At 49.5% G+C, this 25,516-nt stretch overlaps 1 protein-coding gene across 6 annotated transcripts in view; it reads right to left on the bottom strand.

Moving 5' to 3' along the window:
• Positions 1-25,516, bottom strand: part of LOC139567059 (lipopolysaccharide-responsive and beige-like anchor protein) — a 351,617-nt gene that overhangs the window by 266,854 nt on the left and 59,247 nt on the right. For all 6 annotated transcript variants that reach the window (XM_071388496.1, XM_071388499.1, XM_071388500.1 and 3 more), the window contains exons 5-10: positions 13,166-13,261; positions 8,453-8,574; positions 7,070-7,196; positions 2,756-2,875; positions 1,492-1,638; positions 997-1,194 (exon numbers count right to left, since the gene is read on the bottom strand). In XM_071388496.1, the coding sequence (XP_071244597.1) occupies positions 997-1,194; positions 1,492-1,638; positions 2,756-2,875; positions 7,070-7,196; positions 8,453-8,574; positions 13,166-13,261 (810 nt within the window). The remainder of the gene's footprint in view (positions 1-996; positions 1,195-1,491; positions 1,639-2,755; positions 2,876-7,069; positions 7,197-8,452; positions 8,575-13,165; positions 13,262-25,516) is intronic.

Here is a 25,516-nt window from a genome sequence, read left to right as displayed (position 1 = left end):
CTGGGACAAGAAGTTGGATACGTTCCCAACCAGCAGACTGTCGTTGGATTCCTATCTCCTTTCTCTAATCTCTATGACAACGGCACCATGCAATGCACTCTGGACTAAAGATGCAGGCAAATGGGAAAAATGTGCAAGACCCTCCATTAAATTACACAATTCTAGAGGTAGGAATATCACAGAAATATGATCAATGGCTCATTGGAGAGAAGACATCCTCCCGAATTACGACATCGGCCAGTATTGAAATCTGACCTGTACGATAGACATTTTCGCGATCTAAAATTCGTATTCCTATTAACTTCCAGTGTAGTGAAAGAGACTTTATCACGGTGCTACGTCATACGAGACGGATTTCTGCCTGCTTGAATGGCAATGAAATCATGAAATGACACAGGGAATCGATAGAACATCACTCAGAGATGCACAAAAACAATATAACATTCAAAATGGGTGAACTTTCCCTTTAATTAGAAGTAGATAGAGCCTGATGGAGGTGCTTCATTATCTGTATGAAGGTGTGTGTGTGAAGGTGTGAAGGTGTGTATATGTGTGGGTGTGTGTGTATATGTGTGGGTGTGTGTGTGTGAAGGTGTGGGTGTGTTTTGGTTACAGGTTAGGGTTAAGGTTAGGGGTCAGGGAAAATAGGATTTTGAATGGAAATGATTTGTAGATCCACATGAAGATAGAAGAACAAAACGTGTGTGTGTGTGTGTGTGTGTGTAACAAGTGGCTGAGGCACCTGAGTAGGGGATAAGAATAACCTGCAGAAGTGCCATTAGTCAGGGTGGATGGATAACTTCTTTCAACATTGACTAGATGTCTAGCTTAGATGGTTTACATGTTGGTGCCAAAACCACATTTCTATGTGTGAGTGTGTGTTCTTGTGTGTGTTAGTGTGTGAGTTTGCGCACGTTTATGTCTGTGTGTGTGTGTGTGTGTGTGTGTGTGTGTGTGTGTGTGTGTGTGTGTGTGTGTGTGTGTGTGTGTCCGTACCTGCAGCATGAGTGCGTGTGGCGAGTGGACGAAGATGGAGGCGTTGTCCTTGGGGGAGGACTCCAGGCACAGCTGAGCGTCGGTGGCGCGGGGGTTGTAGGAGAAGGAGATGCAGGAGGACAGCTTGCCGTCGTACAGTAGGGTCTTGTGGTGCTCAGCAAACAGGAGGTCGCTCTCAGCCTTGTACTTGAACGTGCCCTGAGAGAGACGGCAGAGACGTCAAATCAATTAACAGGAAGCAGACTTGAGTGTGACTTTCATTTATATTTTTCTGTTGGGTTTAAACCTTACACACTACTAGTGATAGTCTGTAGTGTATCTTGAAATAATTCATGATAGGAGAAAGGTGGAAGATCCACAATCATTAATGTTTCACATCAAATTGATGAGTGCAGACCTTCCTTGTTTGATCTATGGGGTATCCAAATGTCAGGGCGTTTAGGAACAGTGGGACTACTGAATACTGCATGATGACTGGGCTTTGCCTCTACCTACCTTGTAACCAGGCCCCAGCTGGTAGATGGCCAGGATCTGGGCTGCACTGAGGGCCTCGCCGAACAGATACACCGCCCCCATCTGACCACAGAACACGCGGGTGGCGTCCGCCGTCTCTGACGAACCCAGGAAACACTTGTCGAAAGTCTGAAGGGAGGAAGGAAGGAAACAAGGAAGGAAACAGGGAAGGAGAATTGAACAAGCGTTAATAAAGATAACTATGACAACTCAAACAGCATGTCTGAGTGTGAATCGACACACCGTCGGCATAGAGATAACATACATCTCTATTCATCCGTTCCCTTCTGTATGTTTACTAGAGCATGTGTAAATAGGCAGGGGGTGAGCTGAGCATTGTTATCAAGGAGGGAGACGTCTCAATCAGCCATAACTACTGTAGGGTATCGAGGCCCTCTGTGACACTGTCACGCCATGAGGATTGCGTTAGAAAAGCATCTTCATTTGGCTAAAAACTGACGTGAGAATCTTGTCTTTCGCACGAGAGACAGAGAGAAAAAGCATGCTCCCCTGTTACAGACCCAGTTCCATCCATCCATCCATGAGAGAGAGAGAGAGAGAGAGAGAGAGAGAGAGAGAAAGAGAAAGAGAAAGAGAAAGAGAAAGAGAAAGAGAGAGAGAGAGAGAGAGAGAGAGAGAGAGAGAGAGAGAGAGGCAGAGAGAGAGGCAGAGAGAGAGGCAGAGAGAGAGGCAGAGAGAGAGGCAGAGAGAGAGGCAGAGAGAGAGGCAGAGAGAGAGGCAGAGAGAGAGGCAGAGAAAGAGAGAGCCAGAGAGATAAAGAGACTGGTTTCACCCCTGAGCCTTCTGTCAGCTGAGACAGTGATTATATCAATCAATCAGAAAGAGTGGGGCCTGTGGGGAAGTGCTGTCCTCTTCTAACAACCTGTACTGCAGTATCAATGGTTCTCCGTGGTATATCAATCACAACATATACCATACGTCTTTGTGTGGAAACTGTTTTATGCAAAGCACAATGGTTCAAATTGAAGAGTTCTGGATGGACAGCTTCAAGGCTTTCTTGTTGATTGATTGATGACTTCAGAGAAATGTTTTGATTGATAATTGGCATCAAAATATACTTTTGGTTACACACATGCATAACAACCACTAGCACAACTTCTATGTTCAGCTATATTCCATTACACAGCATAGATGGGTAGGAATGGTTGTGTGAGAGTAGAGGTTTGTGGTTACTACAGGAATAGCATTATAACAACGATGATCAGTATAGTATGGATCTACTTACGTCGCTGGTGTTGACGAACCAGGCGATATCTCCGTAGGAGGCGAGCTCTCCATTGACGTAGCAGCTGATCTCACTGTTCTTCCAGCGGTTGTAGACGTGAACGATGGTCACCATGTACCACTGAAACAACAACCACCATGGTCACCATGTACCACTGAAACAACAACAACTTAACCACCATATACCACTGAAACAACAACCACCATGGTCACCATGTACCACTGAAACAACAACAACTTAACCACCATGGTCACCATGTACCACTGAAACAACAACAACTTAACCACCATGGTCACCATGTACCACTGAAACAACAACAACTTAACCACCATGGTCGCCATGTACCACTGAAACAACAACTTAACCACCATGGTCACCATATACCACTGAAACAACAACCACCATGGTCACCATGTACCACTGAAACAACAACCACCATGGTCACCATGTACCACTGAAACAACAACCACCATGGTCGCCATGTACCACTGAAACAACAACAACTTAACCACCATGGTCACCATATACCACTGAAACAACAACCACCATGGTCACCATGTACCACTGAAACAACAACAACTTAACCACCATGGTCACCATGTACCACTGAAACAACAACAACTTAACCACCATGGTCACCATGTACCACTGAAACAACAACAACTTAACCACCATGGTCACCATGTACCACTGAAACAACAACCACCATGGTCACCATATACCACTGAAACAACAACCACCATGGTCACCATGTACCACTGAAACAACAACAACTTAACCACCATGGTCACCATATACCACTGAAACAACAACCACCATGGTCACCATGTACCACTGAAACAACAACCACCATGGTCACCATGTACCACTGAAACAACAACCACCATGGTCGCCATGTACCACTGAAACAACAACAACTTAACCACCATGGTCACCATATACCACTGAAACAACAACCACCATGGTCACCATGTACCACTGAAACAACAACCACCATGGTCACCATGTACCACTGAAACAACAACCACCATGGTCACCATATACCACTGAAACAACAACCACCATGGTCACCATATACCACTGAAACAACAACCACCATGGTCACCATGTACCACTGAAACAACAACCACCATGGTCACCATGTACCACTGAAACAACAACCACCATGGTCGCCATGTACCACTGAAACAACAACAACTTAACCACCATGGTCACCATATACCACTGAAACAACAACCACCATGGTCACCATGTACCACTGAAACAACAACCACCATGGTCACCATGTACCACTGAAACAACAACCACCATGGTCACCATGTACCACTGAAACAACAACCACCATGGTGACCATGTACCACTGAAACAACAACAACTTAACCACCATGGTCACCATATACCACTGAAACAACAACCACCATGGTCACCATGTACCACTGAAACAACAACCACCATGGTCACCATGTACCACTGAAACAACAACAACTTAACCACCATGGTCACCATGTACCACTGAAACAACAACAACTTAACCACCATGGTCACCATGTACCACTGAAACAACAACAACTTAACCACCATGGTCACCATATACCACTGAAACAACAACCACCATGGTCACCATGTACCACTGAAACAACAACCACCATGGTCACCATGTACCACTGAAACAACAACCACCATGGTCACCATGTACCACTGAAACAACAACAACTTAACCACCATGGTCACCATGTACCACTGAAACAACAACAACTTAACCACCATGGTCACCATGTACCACTGAAACAACAACAACTTAACCACCATGGTCACCATGTACCACTGAAACAACAACAACTTAACCACCATGGTCACCATGTACCACTGAAACAACAACCACCATGGTCACCATGTACCACTGAAACAACAACCACCATGGTGACCATGTACCACTGAAACAACAACAACTTAACCACCATGGTCACCATATACCACTGAAACAACAACCACCATGGTCACCATGTACCACTGAAACAACAACCACCATGGTCACCATGTACCACTGAAACAACAACAACTTAACCACCATGGTCACCATGTACCACTGAAACAACAACAACTTAACCACCATGGTCACCATGTACCACTGAAACAACAACAACTTAACCACCATGGTCACCATATACCACTGAAACAACAACAACTTAACCACCATGGTCGCCATGTACCACTGAAACAACAACCACCATGGTCACCATGTACCACTGAAACAACAACAACTTAACCACCATGGTCACCATATACCACTGAAACAACAACAACTTAACCACCATGGTCACCATGTACCACTGAAACAACAACCATGGTCACCATGTACCACTGAAACAACCACCACCATGGTCACCATGTACCACTGAAACAACAACCACCATGGTCACCATGTACCACTGAAACAACAACAACTTAACCACCATGGTCACCATGTACCACTGAAACAACAACAACTTAACCACCATGGTCACCATGTACCACTGAAACAACAACAACTTAACCACCATGGTCACCATATACCACTGAAACAACAACCACCATGGTCACCATGTACCACTGAAAGATACAACAACTTAACCACCATGGTCACCATGTACCACTGAAACAACAACTTAACCACCATGGTCGCCATGTACCACTGAAAGATACAACAACTTACCCACCATGGTCGCCATGTACCACTGAAACAACAACCACCATGGTCACCATGTACCACTGAAACAACAACAACTTAACCACCATGGTCACCATATACCACTGAAACAACAACCACCATGGTCGCCATGTACCACTGAAACAACAACAACTTAACCACCATGGTCACCATGTACCACTGAAACAACAACAACTTAACCACCATGGTCACCATGTACCACTGAAACAACAACAACTTAACCACCATGGTCACCATGTACCACTGAAACAACAACAACTTAACCACCATGTACCACTGAAACAACAACTTCGTCGCCATGTACCACTGAAACAACAACAACTTAACCACCATGGTCACCATATACCACTGAAACAACAACCGCCATGGTGACCATGTACCACTGAAACAACAACAACTTAACCACCATATACCACTGAAACAACAACCGCCATGGTGACCATGTACCACTGAAACAACAACTTAACCACCATGGTCACCATGTACCACTGAAACAACAACTTAACCACCATGTACCACTGAAACAACAACTTAACCACCATGTACCACTGAAACAACAACTTAACCACCATGTACCACTGAAACAACAACTTAACCACCATGTACCACTGAAACAACAACTTAACCACCATGTACCACTGAAACAACAACTTAACCACCATGTACCACTGAAACAACAACTTAACCACCATGTACCACTGAAACAACAACTTAACCACCATGTACCACTGAAACAACAACTTAACCACAGCACTAGTTCACCTCACCAGTTTCACACATTTTTGTTGTTGTTCTTACAATGTTTTAAATTATAATTTAATTAACAACAATGGTAATGAAGTTACTAACAAGATACAATGAATAATAGGCTATGTTATCATGAGTTTCACATTGGCAGCAGCAGACTGCAAACGACCAAAAAAAGCATTGGCCAGCCTTAATTTAGCCTCATTCCTAGCTGCCTTAACAGAGTTACCCTTATGAGACATGGGACATCGCCCGATCAGCTCCTAAACCCCATGGGCTACAATCCCACCTACATCGGCTGCTCAGATTTCTGTCAGACATTGGAAGAATCCAGTGAAATAGGTTATTAGAGTTACCAGGCAGACAGCTTGGGAGATAAGACCGACCGTGGAATACAGAGGCCTAAAGATAGAATGAGGTTCTGAGTCTGAGGAGGAAGTAGAGTAGCATTGTTCCACTCCTGGGGATAACAAGGGGCGTTTTAATTGGCCAGGGGCACCATGGATCTCACAGAGGCTGTTGGGCTTGACTGGGTGCTATGGTCTGGCTGTGTGTCGTGCCCCATTACATCATCCCTCTCTCTCGTTCCTGCTATCCTATTTTCACTGTTCTGCTCTGACATTACTGGGCCCCAGAGGAAGAAACAGATGACTATGCTTCCCCCCAAAGGTCCTAGACGAGAGGGCAGTGTATGTGTACTATGCCTGCGTACAATTTGTTCTCTGTGTGTCCTATGAGAAAGAGAACATGTTTGTGTGTCCTACTTAGCACGTGTTTCTATGTTTTATGAGTGCTAGGTTTGTGTGTGTCTCTCCCACAGGACAGTATCTGTCTGTCGGCCGGCGTCGCCGTCTGCCTACCTTCTGTGGTTTGAAGTCATATTTCACATAGTGCTGTAATCCCTTCTCCTTGGACTTTAACGAGGTCAAAATCAAACAGCAGCCCACAAAGTGTGCAGAGTATCCCAGACCTTTGTTGGTGCGAAAACTACAGGAAGAGAGGGAAGAAAAAGACAAAAAAGAGAAGGAAAAAACCCAATTCAGTTAGTGAGCGTGACGGCTCACTTTAACACAGCCTAACACTCAAGGGCAGACGGGGGTTGAGACAAGTCAACCTGCCAATAAATCATTCAAACATACACATTTAAAAAACACTTTGAAAACGGAGGAGAGACAGAGATGGCGAAAGACTCAATCATTTGTCAACTTCACAACAAATTCCCATTTGTGGGTGTCTGTTCTGAGCGAGCAGGGGCCCCGGCGGTCGCCGTGTGATTTAGTGAACTAATCTCTTTTTAAAAGGGCAGAGTCTGAAGTAGTTTTATTTTCTGCATTTTCTGAATTTTATTTTCTGCATTTTCTGAATTTTCTGCCTCTAGCTGGCTGGCTGTGTGTGGTTGGTTATCATTTTCAGAAGGCCCACCAAACAGAAGGCCGACCAAATCCCGGCACATCAATTAGATTTTTTGACAGAAATTAATTATCGGCTGAAAATAGAAACAAGTGAGGCTCTGATTTAGTGTCCCTGAGAGAGGGAGGGAGGGAGGAATGGAGAGAGGAAAGAGTAAGGGGGAGAGAGGAGAGAGAGGAGAGGAGAGAGAAAGAAGGGTGAGAGAGAGAGAAGGATGAGAGGTAAATGGAAACGGAGAGGGAGAGGCATTGCATCAGTATGCCTACTTCATCTGGTAATATGTGTGTGTGTGTGTGTGTGTGTGTGTGTGTGTGTGTGTGTGTGTGTGTGTGTGTGTGTGTGTGTGTGTGTGTGTGTGTGTGTGTATATATTAAGCCTCTCTCTGATGTCAGTTTTTTTTTTACTATTTGGGGATGACTTCATCCTACAATTTTGATGAACAAGGGGAAAAAATCTAATAGCTTTCCTTAGCGTGCAAATACAGTATACACAAACACACAGAAAGGGAACTACGGTATGAGCCAAATTCTATTTGAATACACCTGAATAACATCGGATTATCCATACAAAATGTATGCATGGGTATCTCAAGTCAGGATATGAGTAGAGACGTCATTTGCATAGAGAAAGAGAACAAATCAAGCAGCAGTAAGTTGTGTCAGTGTTAGATTGGGTGTATGAGACTGACGACATTAGTCGGTGGCTACAGACTGACTGGTCGACAAATCACAATGACTCGCCATTTAGGATGCAAGGTGATTCCTAGTCGGTCTGCAGTCGCCGAGTGCAGAGGAGTTGATCTCCAACATGGACGCCCGGTGTATGTAACTCACCAGTACAGGTAAGGCTTTTCCTTGTCAACAATGATGTTGTTGATTGGATCCATGCGCAGCCACGTGTGGAAGGTGAATCCACTCTGGTACGGCCATTTGGCTATAGGGGGCAGAGCGATAGCCTGTGAGGCGACAAACGGTTAGCTCAATGAGTCGAGAAACCAGGTTTTAAAAATAGGATTGTGAGTAGTGTGACCTAGACTACAGTGGGTCCAAGAAGGAAGGGATGGTTGTTCATGCGTGAGTGTGTGTGTGTGTGTGTGTGTGTGTGTGTGTGTGTGTGTGTGTGTGTGTGTGTGTGTGTGTGTGTGTGTGTGTGTGTGTGTGTGTGTGTGTGTGTGTGTGTGTGTGTGTCTATCCAGAGGGCTTCCTGCCTCATTAGCCAGATTCACAGCAAGGGGAAGGCGTGTGCTTTGTGCTCAGTCTCCGCTGCACACACGCCAATCACAGACCCTCTTAGGGCGGCCCTGAGCTCACCCTCACCAAAGGGCACCGTCACCATGGCAATGGAAGGGTACACAGAGACATACAGTGCGCAGACTCACTCACTCTCTCTCTCTACATACAATGTGAGTGTTCCAGAAAGCTATTGTAAGACAAAATGGGAGCAGACATGATTATCTCTATAGTTAGCTATCTAGCCCAGGTACTGTAGAGTCAAATGTACCACGGCCATATACAGGTATAGTCAGAATTCAGGTGAGACTCATTGAGAAAATAGTGAAGGGTAATGGTCCTAGACGGAGATACACAGTTAAAACGTAGCATACATAAGGCTATGATGTCGTCCTTCATGAAAACCTAGCCGGCATCGCCTAAGATATGAGATCATAGCTGAGACTACGTCTGATAAGTTTTCATCCTTCATTACCTTGAAGACTTCAGCAAGAGCAGCTTAACTGAGTTAGCTTCACTAAGTCCTCACTTTTAAACCCATTGACACCAGGAAGTGTATTAGAACACTGCTCTATTTTAAGAGAAAGAGAGGGGAATAAAGAGAGGGGAATAACAGAACATTCCCAGGGGACTTATATGGTATTCTTTCACTCACTAAATCACATGGCTGGCGGGCTGGCTGAATGGCTGGATAGATAGAAAAGGTATTGGAAAAAGCAGCTTAGGGATTGATGCTATGAGAAGGAAGGGGTGAGAATGAGTTCGGAGACGGCTAGGAGCATTAGAATGAAGGGATGAGAAGAACAGAGGGGAGACGGCTAGGAGCATTAGAATGAAGGGATGAGAAGAACAGAGGGGAGACGGCTAGGAGCATTAGAATGAAGGGATGAGAAGAACAGAGGGAAGACGGCTAGGAGCATTAGAATGAAGGGATGAGAAGAACAGAGGGGAGACGGCTAGGAGCATTAGAATGAAGGGATGAGAAGAACAGAGGGAAGACGGCTAGGAGCATTAGAATGAAGGGAGGAGAAGAACAGAGGGAAGACGGCTAGGAGCATTAGAATGAAGGGAGGAGAAGGACAGAGGGAAGACGGCTAGGAGCATTAGAATGAAGGGAGGAGAAGAACAGAGGGGAGACGGCTAGGAGCATTAGAATGAAGGGAGGAGAAGGACAGAGGGAAGACGGCTAGGAGCATTAGAATGAAGGGATGAGAAGGAGAACAGAGGGAAGACGGCTAGGAGCATTAGAATGAAGGGATGAGAAGGAGAACAGAGGGAAGACGGCTAGGAGCATTAGAATGAAGGGAGGAGAAGGAGAACAGAGGGAAGACGGCTAGGAGCATTAGAATGAAGGGAGGAGAAGGAGAACAGAGGGAAGACGGCTAGGAGCATTAGAATGAAGGGAGGAGAAGGAGAACAGAGGGAAGACGGCTAGGAGCATTAGAATGAAGGGAGGAGAAGAACAGAGGGAAGACGGCTAGGAACATTAGAATGAAGGGAGGAGAAGGACAGAGGGAAGACGGCTAGGAGCATTAGAATGAAGGGATGAGAAGGAGAACAGAGGGAAGACGGCTAGGAGCATTAGAATGAAGGGAGGAGAAGAACAGAGGGAAGACGGCTAGGAGCATTAGAATGAAGGGATGAGAAGGAGAACAGAGGGGAGACGGCTAGGAGCATTAGAATGAAGGGAGGAGGAGAACAGAGGGAAGACGGCTAGGAGCATTAGAATGAAGGGAGGAGAAGGAGAACAGAGGGAAGACGGCTAGGAGCATTAGAATGAAGGGAGGAGAAGGAGAACAGAGGGAAGACGGCTAGGAGCATTAGAATGAAGGGAGGAGAAGAACAGAGGGAAGACGGCTAGGAGCATTAGAATGAAGGGAGGAGAAGGACAGAGGGAAGACGGCTAGGAGCATTAGAATGAAGGGAGGAGAAGAACAGAGGGAATACGGCTAGGAGCATTAGAATGAAGGGATGAGAAGGAGAACAGAGGGAAGACGGCTAGGAGCATTAGAATGAAGGGAGGAGAAGAACAGAGGGAAGACGGCTAGGAGCATTAGAATGAAGGGATGAGAAGGAGAACAGAGGGAAGACGGCTAGGAGCATTAGAATGAAGGGAGGAGAAGAACAGAGGGAAGACGGCTAGGAGCATTAGAATGAAGGGATGAGAAGGAGAACAGAGGGAAGACGGCTAGGAGCATTAGAATGAAGGGAGGAGAAGGAGAACAGAGGGAAGACGGCTAGGAGCATTAGAATGAAGGGAGGAGAAGAACAGAGGGGAGACGGCTAGGAGCATTAGAATGAAGGGAGGAGAAGAACAGAGGGAAGACGGCTAGGAGCATTAGAATGAAGGGAGGAGAAGAACAGAGGGAAGACGGCTAGGAGCATTAGAATGAAGGGAGGAGAAGAACAGAGGGAAGACGGCTAGGAGCATTAGAATGAAGGGAGGAGAAGAACAGAGGGAAGACGGCTAGGAGCATTAGAATGAAGGGATGAGAAGGAGAACAGAGGGAAGACGGCTAGGAGCATTAGAATGAAGGGAGGAGAAGAACAGAGGGAAGACGGCTAGGAGCATTAGAATGAAGGGAGGAGAAGGAGAACAGAGGGAAGACGGCTAGGAGCATTAGAATGAAGGGAGGAGAAGAACAGAGGGAAGACGGCTAGGAGCATTAGAATGAAGGGATGAGAAGGAGAACAGAGGGAAGACGGCTAGGAGCATTAGAATGAAGGGAGGAGAAGGAGAACAGAGGGAAGACGGCTAGGAGCATTAGAATGAAGGGAGGAGAAGAACAGAGGGGAGACGGCTAGGAGCATTAGAATGAAGGGAGGAGAAGAACAGAGGGAAGACGGCTAGGAGCATTAGAATGAAGGGAGGAGAAGAACAGAGGGAAGACGGCTAGGAGCATTAGAATGAAGGGATGAGAAGGAGAACAGAGGGAAGACGGCTAGGAGCATTAGAATGAAGGGAGGAGAAGAACAGAGGGAAGACGGCTAGGAGCATTAGAATGAAGGGAGGAGAAGGAGAACAGAGGGGAGACGGCTAGGAGCATTAGAATGAAGGGAGGAGGAGAACAGAGGGAAGACGGCTAGGAGCATTAGAATGAAGGGAGGAGAAGGAGAACAGAGGGAAGACGGCTAGGAGCATTAGAATGAAGGGAGGAGAAGGAGAACAGAGGGAAGACGGCTAGGAGCATTAGAATGAAGGGAGGAGAAGAACAGAGGGAAGACGGCTAGGAGCATTAGAATGAAGGGATGAGAAGGAGAACAGAGGGAAGACGGCTAGGAGCATTAGAATGAAGGGAGGAGAAGAACAGAGGGAAGACGGCTAGGAGCATTAGAATGAAGGGAGGAGAAGAACAGAGGGAAGACGGCTAGGAGCATTAGAATGAAGGGATGAGAAGGAGAACAGAGGGAAGACGGCTAGGAGCATTAGAATGAAGGGATGAGAAGGACAGAGGGAAGACGGCTAGGAGCATTAGAATGAAGGGAGGAGAAGGAGAACAGAGGGGAGACGGCTAGGAGCATTAGAATGAAGGGATGAGAAGGAGAACAGAGGGAAGACGGCTAGGAGCATTAGAATGAAGGGAGGAGAAGGAGAACAGAGGGAAGACGGCTAGGAGCATTAGAATGAAGGGAGGAGAAGAACAGAGGGAAGACGGCTAGGAGCATTAGAATGAAGGGAGGAGAAGAACAGAGGGAAGACGGCTAGGAGCATTAGAATGAAGGGAGGAGAAGAACAGAGGGGAGACGGCTAGGAGCATTAGAATGAAGGGAGGAGAAGAACAGAGGGAAGACGGCTAGGAGCATTAGAATGAAGGGAGGAGAAGGACAGAGGGAGACTAGCTAGCATCTGTGCTCCTCCTCTCTTGCTGCTTATTCAACACACACAGAGAAGTACAGTATGACCCAAGCTACATATGGTTGGTAAACCTTGGCATTATAGGATATAGAAGCCAAGATGTGTGCTGGGTCAGCGCTTATAGGCAATTCATGATGCATTATCTTAGTTATTGCTATTGCGTCCGGCCTTGGATCATGTGGGAAGTCAAGCACAAGAGGATGTAACCCATTTAGAAGCTATCCAGAGGTGCTGTAAATACCACGACCTTACCGTAGACACCGTGTTCACCGAGACTCATACCAGTCACTACAAGTCTGAAACGACTTTTACCTTACATAGTGCACGACTTGAACAGTGCTTAGGGGAATACCAGGTGTAGCGTCAGACTGTAGTCTAGTTGGGTAGTGTCTTCTGTCTTCTAATGATCAGTCTGACTCCGGTATACATGTGGAGGTGTACTGAGTTGTTACTGTACTCACAGCAGCACTCTTCCCTGGGAAGCTGAAGAAAGAGTCAGGTCCGTTCCGGTGGGCCATGCTCCTCAGGACAGACAGCAGCTTCACCGCATGGGGAGGCTGGAGGGAAGAACAAGCACAAGATGAGACGCCATACTTTTATTTTTAATTTTCCACCTTTATTTAACCAGGTAGGCTAGTTGCGAACAAGTTCTCATTTACAACTGCGACCTGGCCAAGATAAAGCATAGCAGTGTGAACAGACAACAACACAGAGTTACACATGGAGTAAACAATAAACAAGTCAATAACACAGTAGGGGGAAAAATGAGTCTATATACATTGTGTGCAAAAGGCATGAGGAGGTAGGCAATAAATAGGCCATAGGAGCGAATAATTACAATTTAGCAGATTAACACTGAAGTGATAAATCATCAGATGATCATGTGCAAGTAGAGATACTGGTGTGCAAAAGAGCAGAAAAGTAAATAAATAAAAACAGTATGGGGATGAGGTAGGTAGATTGGGTGGGCTGTTTACAGATGGACTATGTACAGCTGCAGCGATCGGTTAGCTGCTCTAATAGCAGATGTTTAAAGTTGGTGAGGGAAATAAAAGTCTCCAACTTCAGCGACTTTGATAAGGGTGCACCGCATTCACAAGTACACACACACAAACACACTTAAATGTAAAGCCACAGTGCATTCGGGAAAGTATTCAGACACCTTCCCTGTTTCCAAATTTTGTTACGTTACAGCCTTCTAAAATTGATGAAATACAAAAAAATCATCAATCTACACGAAATACCCCATAATGACAAAGCAAAAACGGGTTTTTATAAATTTTTGCAAATGTATTAGAAATACAAACCTTATTTACATAAGTATTCAGACCCTTCACTATGAGACTAATTTGAGCTCCGGTGCATCCTATTTCCGTTGATCATCCTTGAGATGTTTCTACAACTTGTTTAGATTCCACCTATTGTAAATTCAATTGATTGGACATGATTTGGAAAGGCACACACCTGTTTCTATAAGGTCTCACAGCTGACAGTACATGTCAGAGCAAAAACCAAGCCATGAGGTGGAAGGAAGAGCTCCGACAGGATTGTGTCAAAGCACCGATCTGGGGAAGGGTAACAAAATGTCTGCAGCATTGAAGGTCCCCAAGAACACAGTGGCCTCCATAATTCTTAAATGGAAGATGTTTGGAACAACCAAGACTCTGCCTAGAGCTGGCTGCCTGGCCAAACTGAACAATCGGGGGAGAAGGGCCTTGCTCAGGGAGGTGACCAAGAACCCAATGGTCCCTCTGACAAAGCTCCAGAGTTCCTCTGTGGAGATGGGAGAACCTTCCAGAAGGACAACCATCTCTGCCGTACTCCACCAATCAGCCCTTTATGGTAGAGTGGCCAGACGGAAACCACTCCTCAGTAAAAGGCACATGACAGCCCACTTGGAGTTTGGCAAAAGGCACCTAAATGACTCTCAGACCATGAGAAACAAGATTTTCTGGTCTGATGAAACCAAAATTGAACTCTTTGGCCTGAATGCCAAGCGCCACGCCTTGAGAAAACCTGGCACCATCCCTAAGTTGAAGCATGGTGGTGGCAGAATCATGCTGTGGGGAAGTTTTTCAGCGGCAGGGACTGGGAGACTAGTCAGGATCGAGGGATAGATGAACGGAGCGGAGAGAAGCCTTGACGAAAACCTGCTACATTGTGCTCAGGACCTCAGACTGGAGAGAAGGTTCACCCTCCAGCAGGACAATAACATAGGAATGGCACACAGCCAAGACAACACAGGAATGGCACACAGCCAAGACAACACAGGAATGGCACACAGCCAAGACAACACAGGAATGGCACACAGCCAAGACAACACAGGAATGGCACACAGCCAAGACAACACAGGAATGGCTTCGGGACAAGTCTGAATGTCCTTGAGTGGCCCAGCCAGAGCCCGGACGTGAACCCGATCGAACATCTCTGGAGAGACCTGAAAATATCTGTATCCAACCTGACAGAGCTTGAGAGGATCTACAGAGAAGAATGGGAGAAACTCCCCAAATACAGGTGTGCCAAGCTTGTAGCGTCAAACCCAAGAAGACACAAGGCTGTAATCACTGCCAAAGGTGATTCAACAAAGTACTTAGTGAAGGGTCTGAATACTTATGTAAATGTGATTATTTTTCATACATTTGCAAAAGTTTCTAAAAAACTATTTTTGCGTCGCCATTAAGGGATATTGTGTGTAGATTGGGGTGGGGGGGAAACAATTGAATCAATTTTAAAATAAGGCGGCAACGTAACAAAATGTGGAAGAAGGGAAGCGGGTCTGAATACTTCCTGAACACACCATATAAATTCAAGTTCACAGGCAGGTAAGCAAGCAAAAAAAACACACACCAACATCTCCACAACTACAGAGTCAAGGTCTATTTTCAGCTTTCCTATATTGACCTCTACTAACCAAGTCAACATCTTGTTGAGAACTCTCTAGAAACATTATACTGAGAATGCAGTAGTTCTGTTGATCTACTTTACATTCCCGTTGATGCTGCAAGGTCACCCGCTTCAGATCAAAGCCCCCTTCCTTTCAACCCAAATGTAAATCAAAACCCACGGAACCGTGATCAACGTTGATAAACTTCCATAATATATTGATGAGCTTTTCTTCCGACAAGGCCTCTGTCGGTTTCATTTCTGTGGAGGCTGCAGTAAGCATATCACACTGTGTTCAAATCCTGTTATGGAGAGACTCCTGATAGACGCATCATCTCTTGCCAACCCCCTCAGATAATATTTCACAGAGCTAGCAGTGTGTGTGTGTGTGTGGGGGGGGGGGGGGGTGGTGGACGCAAATGGAGAAGCACAAAAGCAGCTTGCCCCCATTTCCTTGACAATCTGATTCCACACTGATCAATGGGCCTCGCTATTCCTTCCCTCTCTCCTGTCTCAATGGAGCAATACATTATATACACTCATATTCATGGGACAACCTACTAGATCGGCTGTTTTTACACAAGGGCTATTCCCACTGTACTGTAATGACTCCACCCTGCTGGGCAAGACTGTCCAGGCTGTCTTCCCACTGTACTGTAATGACTCCACCCTGCTAGGCAAGACTGTCCAGGCTGTCTTCCCACTGTACTGTACTGACTCCACCCTGCTGGGCAAGACTGTCCAGGCTGTCTTCCCACTGTACTGTACTGACTCCACCCTGCTAGGCAAGACTGTCCAGGCTGTCTTCCCACTGTACTGTACTGACTCCACCCTGCTAGGCAAGACTGTCCAGGCTGTCTTCCCACTGTACTGTAATGACTCCACCCTGCTAGGCAAGACTGTCCAGGCTGTCTTCCCACTGTACTGTAATGACTCCACCCTGCTAGGCAAGACTGTCCAGGCTGTCTTCCCACTGTACTGTACTGACTCCACCCTGCTAGGCAAGACTGTCCAGGCTGTCTTCCCACTGTACTGTACTGACTCCACCCTGCTGGGCAAGACTGTCCAGGCTGTCTTCCCACTGTACTGTAATGACTCCACCCTGCTAGGCAAGACTGTCCAGGCTGTCTTCCCACTGTACTGTACTGACTCCACCCTGCTAGGCAAGACTGTCCAGGCTGTCTTCCCACTGTACTGTAATGACTCCACCCTGCTGGGCAAGACTGCCCAGGCTGTCTTCCCACTGTACTGTAATGACTCCACCCTGCTGGGCAAGACTGTCCAGGCTCTCTTCCCACTGTACTGTAATGACTCCACCCTGCTGGGCAAGACTGTCCAGGCTGTCTTCCCACTGTACTGTACTGACTCCACCCTGCTAGGCAAGACTGTCCAGGCTGTCTTCCCACTGTACTGTAATGACTCCACCCTGCTGGGCAAGACTGTCCAGGCTGTCTTCCCACTGTACTGTACTGACTCCACCCTGCTAGGCAAGACTGTCCAGGCTGTCTTCCCACTGTACTGTACTGACTCCACCCTGCTGGGCAAGACTGTCCATGCTGTCTTCCCACTGTACTGTAATGACTCCACCCTGCTGGGCAAGACTGTCCAGGCTGTCTTCCCACTGTACTGTACTGACTCCACCCTGCTGGGCAAGACTGTCCAGGCTGTCTTCCCACTGTACTGTAATGACTCCACCCTGCTGGGCAAGACAGTCCAGGCTGTCTTCCCACTGTACTGTACTGACTCCACCCTGCTAGGCAAGACTGTCCAGGCTGTCTTCCCACTGTACTGTACTGACTCCACCCTGCTGGGCAAGACAGTCCAGGCTGTCTTCCCACTGTACTGTACTGACTCCACCCTGCTAGGCAAGACTGTCCAGGCTGTCTTCCCACTGTACTGTACTGACTCCACCCTGCTAGGCAAGACTGTCCAGGCTGTCTTCCCACTGTACTGTACTGACTCCACCCTGCTGGGCAAGACAGTCCAGGCTGTCTTCCCACTGTACTGTAATGACTCCACCCTGCTGGGCAAGACTGTCCAGGCTGTCTTCCCACTGTACTGTGCTGACTCCACCCTGCTGGGCAAGACTGTCCAGGCTGTCTTCCCACTGTACTGTGCTGACTCCACCCTGCTGGGCAAGACTGTCCAGGCTCTCTTCCCACTGTACTGTACTGACTCCACCCTGCTGGGCAAGACTGTCCAGGCTGTCTTCCCACTGTACTGTAATGACTCCACCCTGCTGGGCAAGACTGTCCAGGCTGTCTTCCCACTGTACTGTCTCCACCCTGCTGGGCAAGACTGTCCAGGCTGTCTTCCCACTGTACTGTGCTGACTCCACCCTGCTAGGCAAGACTGTCCAGGCTGTCTTCCCACTGTACTGTACTGACTCCACCCTGCTAGGCAAGACTGTCCAGGCTGTCTTCCCTCTGTACTGTACTGACTCCACCCTGCTAGGCAAGACTGTCCAGGTTCTCTTCCCACTGTACTGTAATGACTCCACCCTGCTGGGCAAGACTGTCCAGGTTCTCTTCCCACTGTACTGTAATGACTCCACCCTGCTGGGCAAGACTGTCCAGGCTCTCTTCCCACTGTACTGTAATGACTCCACCCTGCTGGGCAAGACTGTCCAGGCTGTCTTCCCACTGTACTGTAATGACTCCACCCTGCTGGGCAAGACTGTCCAGGCTGTCTTCCCACTGTACTGTAATGATTCCACCCTGCTGGGCAAGACTGTCCAGGCTCTCTTCCCACTGTACTGTAATGACTCCACCCTGCTGGGCAAGACTGTCCAGGCTGTCTTCCCACTGTACTGTACTGACTCCACCCTGCTGGGCAAGACTGTCCAGGCTGTCTTCCCACTGTACTGTAATGACTCCACCCTGCTAGGCAAGACTGTCCAGGCTGTCTTTCCACTGTACTGTAATGACTCCACCCTGCTAGGCAAGACTGTCCAGGCTCTCTTCCCACTGTACTGTAATGACTCCACCCTGCTGGGCAAGACTGTCCAGGCTGTCTTCCCACTGTACTGTAATGACTCCACCCTGCTAGGCAAGACTGTCCAGGCTGTCTTCCCACTGTACTGTACTGACTCCACCCTGCTGGGCAAGACTGTCCAGGCTGTCTTCCCACTGTACTGTACTGACTCCACCCTGCTGGGCAAGACTGTCCAGGCTGTCTTCCCACTGTACTGTACTGACTCCACCCTGCTAGGCAAGACTGTCCAAGCTGTCTTCCCACTGTACTGTACTGACTCCACCCTGCTAGGCAAGACTGTCCAGGCTGTCTTCCCACTGTACTGTAATGACTACACCCTGCTAGGCAAGACTGTCCAGGCTGTCTTCCCACTGTACTGTACTGACTCCACCCTGCTGGGCAAGACTGTCCAGGCTGTCTTCCCACTGTACTGTACTGACTCCAACCTGCTAGGCAAGACTGTCCAGGCTGTCTTCCCACTGTACTGTACTGACTCCACCCTGCTAGGCAAGACTGTCCAGGCTGTCTTCCCACTGTACTGTAATGACTCCACCATGCTGGGCAAGACTGTCCAGGCTCTCTTCCCACTGTACTGTAATGACTCCACCCTGCTGGGCAAGACTGTCCAGGCTGTCTTCCCACTGTACTGTACTGACTCCACCCTGCTAGGCAAGACTGTCCAGGCTGTCTTCCCACTGTACTGTAATGACTCCACCCTGCTAGGCAAGACTGTCCAGGCTGTCTTCCCACTGTACTGTACTGACTCCACCCTGCTAGGCAAGACTGTCCAGGCTGTCTTCCCACTGTACTGTACTGACTCCACCCTGCTGGGCAAGACTGTCCAGGCTGTCTTCCCACTGTACTGTAATGACTCCACCCTGCTGGGCAAGACTGTCCAGGCTGTCTTCCCACTGTACAGTACTGACTCCACCCTGCTGGGCAAGACTGTCCAGGCTGTCTTCCCACTGTACTGTAATGACTCCACCCTGCTGGGCAAGACAGTCCAGGCTGTCTTCCCACTGTACTGTACTGACTCCACCCTGCTAGGCAAGACTGTCCAGGCTGTCTTCCCACTGTACTGTACTGACTCCACCCTGCTGGGCAAGACAGTCCAGGCTGTCTTCCCACTGTACTGTACTGACGCCACCCTGCTAGGCAAGACTGTCCAGGCTGTCTTCCCACTGTACTGTACTGACTCCACCCTGCTGGGCAAGACTGTCCAGGCTGTCTTCCCACTGTACTGTAATGACTCCACCCTGCTGGGCAAGACTGTCCAGGCTGTCTTCCCACTGTACAGTACTGACTCCACCCTGCTGGGCAAGACTGTCCAGGCTGTCTTCCCACTGTACTGTATTGACTCCACCCTGCTGGGCAAGACAGTCCAGGCTGTCTTCCCACTGTACTGTACTGACTCCACCCTGCTAGGCAAGACTGTCCAGGCTGTCTTCCCACTGTACTGTACTGACTCCACCCTGCTGGGCAAGACAGTCCAGGCTGTCTTCCCACTGTACTGTTCTGACGCCACCCTGCTAGGCAAGACTGTCCAGGCTGTCTTCCCACTGTACTGTACTGACTCCACCCTGCTAGGCAAGACTGTCCAGGCTGTCTTCCCACTGTACTGTACTGACTCCACCCTGCTGGGCAAGACAGTCCAGGCTGTCTTCCCACTGTACTGTAATGACTCCACCCTGCTGGGCAAGACTGTCCAGGCTGTCTTCCCACTGTACTGTGCTGACTCCACCCTGCTGGGCAAGACTGTCCAGGCTGTCTTCCCACTGTACTGTGCTGACTCCACCCTGCTGGGCAAGACTGTCCAGGCTCTCTTCCCACTGTACTGTACTGACTCCACCCTGCTGGGCAAGACTGTCCAGGCTGTCTTCCCACTGTACTGTAATGACTCCACCCTGCTGGGCAAGACTGTCCAGGCTGTCTTCCCACTGTACTGTCTCCACCCTGCTGGGCAAGACTGTCCAGGCTGTCTTCCCACTGTACTGTGCTGACTCCACCCTGCTAGGCAAGACTGTCCAGGCTGTCTTCCCACTGTACTGTACTGACTCCACCCTGCTAGGCAAGACTGTCCAGGCTGTCTTCCCTCTGTACTGTACTGACTCCACCCTGCTAGGCAAGACTGTCCAGGTTCTCTTCCCACTGTACTGTAATGACTCCACCCTGCTGGGCAAGACTGTCCAGGCTCTCTTCCCACTGTACTGTAATGACTCCACCCTGCTGGGCAAGACTGTCCAGGCTGTCTTCCCACTGTACTGTAATGACTCCACCCTGCTAGGCAAGACTGTCCAGGCTGTCTTCCCACTGTACTGTAATGACTCCACCCTGCTAGGCAAGACTGTCCAGGCTCTCTTCCCACTGTACTGTAATGACTCCACCCTGCTAGGCAAGACTGTCCAGGCTGCTCTTCCCACTGTACTGTACGTGACTCCACCCTGCTAGGCAAGACTGTCCAGGCTGTCTTCCCACTGTACTGTAATGACTCCACCCTGCTAGGCAAGACTGTCCAGGCTGCTCTTCCCACTGTACTGTAATGACTCCACCCTGCTAGGCAAGACTGTCCAGGCTGTCTTCCCACTGTACTGTAATGACTCCACCCTGCTAGGCAAGACTGTCCAGGCTGTCTTCCCACTGTACTGTAATGACTCCACCCTGCTGGGCAAGACTGTCCAGGCTGTCTTCCCACTGTACTGTACTGACTCCACCCTGCTGGGCAAGACTGTCCAGGCTGTCTTCCCACTGTACTGTACTGACTCCACCCAGCTGGGCAAGACTGTCCAGGCTCTCTTCCCACTGTACTGTAATGACTCCACCCTGCTGGGCAAGACTGTCCAGGCTGTCTTCCCACTGTACTGTGCTGACTCCACCCTGCTGGGCAAGACTGTCCAGGCTGTCTTCCCACTGTACTGTGCTGACTCCACCCTGCTGGGCAAGACTGTCCAGGCTGTCTTCCCACTGTACTGTGCTGACTCCACCCTGCTGGGCAAGACTGTCCAGGCTCTCTTCCCCATGTACTGTACTGACTCCACCCTGCTGGGCAAGACTGTCCAGGCTGTCTTCCCACTGTACTGTAATGACTCCACCCTGCTGGGCAAGACTGTCCAGGCTTTCTTCCCACTGTACTGTCTCCACCCTGCTGGGCAAGACTGTCCAGGCTGTCTTCCCACTGTACTGTGCTGACTCCACCCTGCTAGGCAAGACTGTCCAGGCTGTCTTCCCACTGTACTGTACTGACTCCACCCTGCTAGGCAAGACTGTCCAGGCTGTCTTCCCTCTGTACTGTACTGACTCCACCCTGCTAGGCAAGACTGTCCAGGTTCTCTTCCCACTGTACTGTAATGACTCCACCCTGCTGGGCAAGACTGTCCAGGTTCTCTTCCCACTGTACTGTAATGACTCCACCCTGCTGGGCAAGACTGTCCAGGCTCTCTTCCCACTGTACTGTAATGACTCCACCCTGCTGGGCAAGACTGTCCAGGCTGTCTTCCCACTGTACTGTAATGACTCCACCCTGCTAGGCAAGACTGTCCAGGCTGTCTTCCCACTGTACTGTAATGACTCCACCCTGCTAGGCAAGACTGTCCAGGCTCTCTTCCCACTGTACTGTAATGACTCCACCCTGCTAGGCAAGACTGTCCAGGCTGTCTTCCCACTGTACTGTACTGACTCCACCCTGCTGGGCAAGACTGTCCAGGCTGTCTTCCCACTGTACTGTAGTGACTCCACCCTGCTAGGCAAGACTGTCCAGGCTGTCTTCCCACTGTACTGTAATGACTCCACCCTGCTAGGCAAGACTGTCCAGGCTCTCTTCCCACTGTACTGTAATGACTCCACCCTGCTAGGCAAGACTGTCCAGGCTGTCTTCCCACTGTACTGTAATGACTCCACCCTGCTGGGCAAGACTGTCCAGGCTGTCTTCCCACTGTACTGTAATGACTCCACCCTGCTGGGCAAGACTGTCCAGGCTGTCTTCCCACTGTACTGTAATGACTCCACCCTGCTAGGCAAGACTGTCCAGGCTGTCTTCCCACTGTACTGTAATGACTCCACCCTGCTGGGCAAGACTGTCCAGGCTGTCTTCCCACTGTACTGTACTGACTCCACCCTGCTGGGCAAGACTGTCCAGGCTGTCTTCCCACTGTACTGTACTGACTCCACCCAGCTGGGCAAGACTGTCCAGGCTCTCTTCCCACTGTACTGTAATGACTCCACCCTGCTGGGCAAGACTGTCCAGGCTGTCTTCCCACTGTACTGTAATGACTCCACCCTGCTAGGCAAGACTGTCCAGGCTGTCTTCCCACTGTACTGTAATGACTCCACCCTGCTGGGCAAGACTGTCCAGGCTGTCTTCCCACTGTACTGTACTGACTCCACCCTGCTAGGCAAGACTGTCCAGGCTGTCTTCCCATTGTACTGTACTGACTCCACCCTGCTGGGCAAGACTGTCCAGGCTGTCTTCCCACTGTACTGTAATGACTCCACCCTGCTGGGCAAGACTGTCCAGGCTGTCTTCCCACTGTACTGTACTGACTCCACCCTGCTGGGCAAGACTGTCCAGGCTGTCTTCCCACTGTACTGTAATGACTCCACCCTGCTGGGCAAGACAGTCCAGGCTGTCTTCCCACTGTACTGTAATGACTCCACCCTGCTGGGCAAGACTGTCCAGGCTGTCTTCCCACTGTACTGTACTGACTCCACCCTGCTAGGCAAGACTGTCCAGGCTGTCTTCCCACTGTACTGTACTGACTCCACCCTGCTAGGCAAGACTGTCCAGGCTGTCTTCCCACTGTACTGTACTGACTCCACCCTGCTGGGCAAGACAGTCCAGGCTGTCTTCCCACTGTACTGTAATGACTCCACCCTGCTGGGCAAGACTGTCCAGGCTGTCTTCCCACTGTACTGTGCTGACTCCACCCTGCTGGGCAAGACTGTCCAGGCTCTCTTCCCACTGTACTGTGCTGACTCCACCCTGCTGGGCAAGACTGTCCAGGCTCTCTTCCCACTGTACTGTCTCCACCCTGCTGGGCAAGACTGTCCAGGCTGTCTTCCCACTGTACTGTGCTGACTCCACCCTGCTAGGCAAGACTGTCCAGGCTGTCTTCCCACTGTACTGTACTGACTCCACCCTGCTGGGCAAGACTGTCCAGGCTGTCTTCCCACTGTACTGTAGTGACTCCACCCTGCTAGGCAAGACTGTCCAGGCTGTCTTCCCACTGTACTGTAATGACTCCACCCTGCTGGGCAAGACTGTCCAGGCTGTCTTCCCACTGTACTGTACTGACTCCACCCTGCTGGGCAAGACTGTCCAGGCTGTCTTCCCACTGTACTGTAATGACTCCACCCTGCTGGGCAAGACAGTCCAGGCTGTCTTCCCACTGTACTGTAATGACTCCACCCTGCTGGGCAAGACTGTCCAGGCTGTCTTCCCACTGTACTGTACTGACTCCACCCTGCTAGGCAAGACTGTCCAGGCTGTCTTCCCACTGTACTGTACTGACTCCACCCTGCTAGGCAAGACTGTCCAGGCTGTCTTCCCACTGTACTGTACTGACTCCACCCTGCTGGGCAAGACAGTCCAGGCTGTCTTCCCACTGTACTGTAATGACTCCACCCTGCTGGGCAAGACTGTCCAGGCTGTCTTCCCACTGTACTGTGCTGACTCCACCCTGCTGGGCAAGACTGTCCAGGCTCTCTTCCCACTGTACTGTGCTGACTCCACCCTGCTGGGCAAGACTGTCCAGGCTCTCTTCCCACTGTACTGTCTCCACCCTGCTGGGCAAGACTGTCCAGGCTGTCTTCCCACTGTACTGTGCTGACTCCACCCTGCTAGGCAAGACTGTCCAGGCTGTCTTCCCACTGTACTGTACTGACTCCACCCTGCTGGGCAAGACTGTCCAGGCTGTCTTCCCACTGTACTGTAGTGACTCCACCCTGCTAGGCAAGACTGTCCAGGCTGTCTTCCCACTGTACTGTAATGACTCCACCCTGCTAGGCAAGACTGTCCAGGCTCTCTTCCCACTGTACTGTACTGACTCCACCCTGCTAGGCAAGACTGTCCAGGCTGTCTTCCCACTGTACTGTAATGACTCCACCCTGCTGGGCAAGACTGTCCAGGCTGTCTTCCCACTGTACTGTACTGACTCCACCCTGCTGGGCAAGACTGTCCAGGCTGTCTTCCCACTGTACTGTAATGACTCCACCCTGCTAGGCAAGACTGTCCAGGCTGTCTTCCCACTGTACTGTAATGACTCCACCCTGCTGGGCAAGACTGTCCAGGCTGTCTTCCCACTGTACTGTACTGACTCCACCCTGCTGGGCAAGACTGTCCAGGCTGTCTTCCCACTGTACTGTACTGACTCCACCCAGCTGGGCAAGACTGTCCAGGCTCTCTTCCCACTGTACTGTAATGACTCCACCCTGCTGGGCAAGACTGTCCAGGCTGTCTTCCCACTGTACTGTAATGACTCCACCCTGCTAGGCAAGACTGTCCAGGCTGTCTTCCCACTGTACTGTACTGACTCCACCCTGCTGGGCAAGACTGTCCAGGCTGTCTTCCCACTGTACTGTACTGACTCCACCCTGCTAGGCAAGACTGTCCAGGCTGTCTTCCCACTGTACTGTACTGACTCCACCCTGCTGGGCAAGACTGTCCAGGCTGTCTTCCCACTGTACTGTACTGACTCCACCCTGCTAGGCAAGACTGTCCAGGCTGTCTTCCCACTGTACTGTAATGACTCCACCCTGCTAGGCAAGACTGTCCAGGCTGTCTTCCCACTGTACTGTAATGACTCCACCCTGCTAGGCAAGACTGTCCAGGCTGTCTTCCCACTGTACTGTAATGACTCCACCCTGCTGGGCAAGACAGTCCAGGCTGTCTTCCCACTGTACTGTAATGACTCCACCCTGCTAGGCAAGACTGTCCAGGCTGTCTTCCCACTGTACTGTAATGA

This window comes from Salvelinus alpinus, unplaced genomic scaffold, assembly GCF_045679555.1.
Source record: "Salvelinus alpinus unplaced genomic scaffold, SLU_Salpinus.1 scaffold_41, whole genome shotgun sequence".
Classification (NCBI taxonomy): domain Eukaryota; kingdom Metazoa; phylum Chordata; class Actinopteri; order Salmoniformes; family Salmonidae; genus Salvelinus; species Salvelinus alpinus.
The sequence above is the reverse complement of the archived record's forward strand: the minus strand, read 5'-3'. Positions and strand labels throughout refer to the sequence as shown.